The sequence below is a fragment of the Branchiostoma floridae genome, chromosome 11, assembly GCF_000003815.2.
Source record: "Branchiostoma floridae strain S238N-H82 chromosome 11, Bfl_VNyyK, whole genome shotgun sequence".
NCBI classification, from domain to species: Eukaryota; Metazoa; Chordata; class Leptocardii; order Amphioxiformes; family Branchiostomatidae; genus Branchiostoma; species Branchiostoma floridae.
Window position 1 is genome coordinate 381630 of NC_049989.1, and position 1320 is coordinate 382949.

The 1320-nt window shown below is 39.2% G+C and overlaps 1 protein-coding gene across 1 annotated transcript; it reads right to left on the bottom strand.

The window, feature by feature from the left end:
- Positions 1–262: 262 nt before the first annotated feature.
- On the bottom strand, positions 263–1260 carry LOC118426689 (citron Rho-interacting kinase-like). Its single transcript, XM_035836212.1, has 2 exons — positions 1101–1260; positions 263–423 (listed from the first exon to the last, which is right to left on the bottom strand). The coding sequence occupies exons 1-2, from the start codon at positions 1228–1230 to the stop codon at positions 269–271; spliced, it is 285 nt and encodes a 94-aa protein (XP_035692105.1). The 5' UTR covers positions 1231–1260; the 3' UTR covers positions 263–268.
- Positions 1261–1320: the final 60 nt, after the last annotated feature.

Consider the following 1320-nt stretch of genomic DNA (forward strand, 5'->3'; position numbering starts at 1 on the left):
TGCCCCCCCCCCCTTTCTGGTATCTACGCTGAACAAAAAAAAGGTTTAGAAACATAAATTTGATCAATCAGCAACAAAGAGAAATGCTATAATCTATAAAGTGTTTAAAGGAGGATACTGATCATGAAATACAATCTGAGTAAATATTGTTATTATGCATTACAATTCTTGAAAGGAGAATGCTGTTACAATGTACAATGTATAGAGTAATGCTACCATGCATAATAATACCATATGGAAAGGAGAAAACTGTTATCATACATAGGGTCTAGAGTCTTGAAACATTACCATGGAAACACAGAAGGTACTCCTCCTCAGAACAGTCCTCTGGAGACACCTTCAGCACAGCCACAGGGAAGCTGTCACACTGGCTCGCACCGAATATGGCAAAGGCTAGGGACGTGTCGGTCTTGTCCAGGAACTCTGGAAATATCACATTTTAGTTTGTCTATAGTTTTAGTCTATAGTCATACGGCCTTGAAAAAACATTGCAACATTTGTGTTCCCGATTATGGCCTTGGATAACTTAGGGTACTAGATACATGTAGGTTGGAATTTTTCTTCTTTCCTTTTCTTTCTGGAATTTCAGCTGAAGTGTCCTGTTTAACAATATAAGACTGAAACGCATCAGGACACTGATATTTTCAACGTCATATTGTAATTATTCTGGTATATATTGTGCAAGCACAATTTTCAATTTCAATAGAGATCATTCGTAACTGACAATATGTTGGAAAATGAGTAGGACACATTGACATCACTCCAATGTCAGAATGAAAATTTATACAGTGTATGTCCCTTGCCAGCTCTCAGCTGTTGACCGAAAAAGCTAGCTATGGAGTCGACAGGTTTTTGCTTTTCAGGATCGGGTAACCAGACACACATTTTTTTCTCAGGCCACTCCTGCAGCTGTAATTATTAGTCAAGGCAACAACGCTGTTACATCTGACCAGATTATTGCACTGACTTCCATCATCATTATCATCTGCCTTGTAAGTCATTCAAAGCATTCTGTCCACACCATAATAACAAAAATGCAGGCAGCATTTTTCAGTCAATTAACATCATCAGGCAATTCCGAACAAAAAGGCTTTCCTTACCCGTTACCTGCCCTGTCATGGGATTAACATGGAAGAACTTGTCTGATCCAAAAATGAAACCACGGGAGGTAAACTGTACACAGCTGCATGTCTCCGATGTCTGGATGTCCTGAAACAACAAGTCCAACATGCAAAATGCACCATGCTTTAATCTCGCAAACATACTTCTTCTTCTTCTGTCCTTTCCATCCTAACAGACGGATCGCAAACACTATGAATA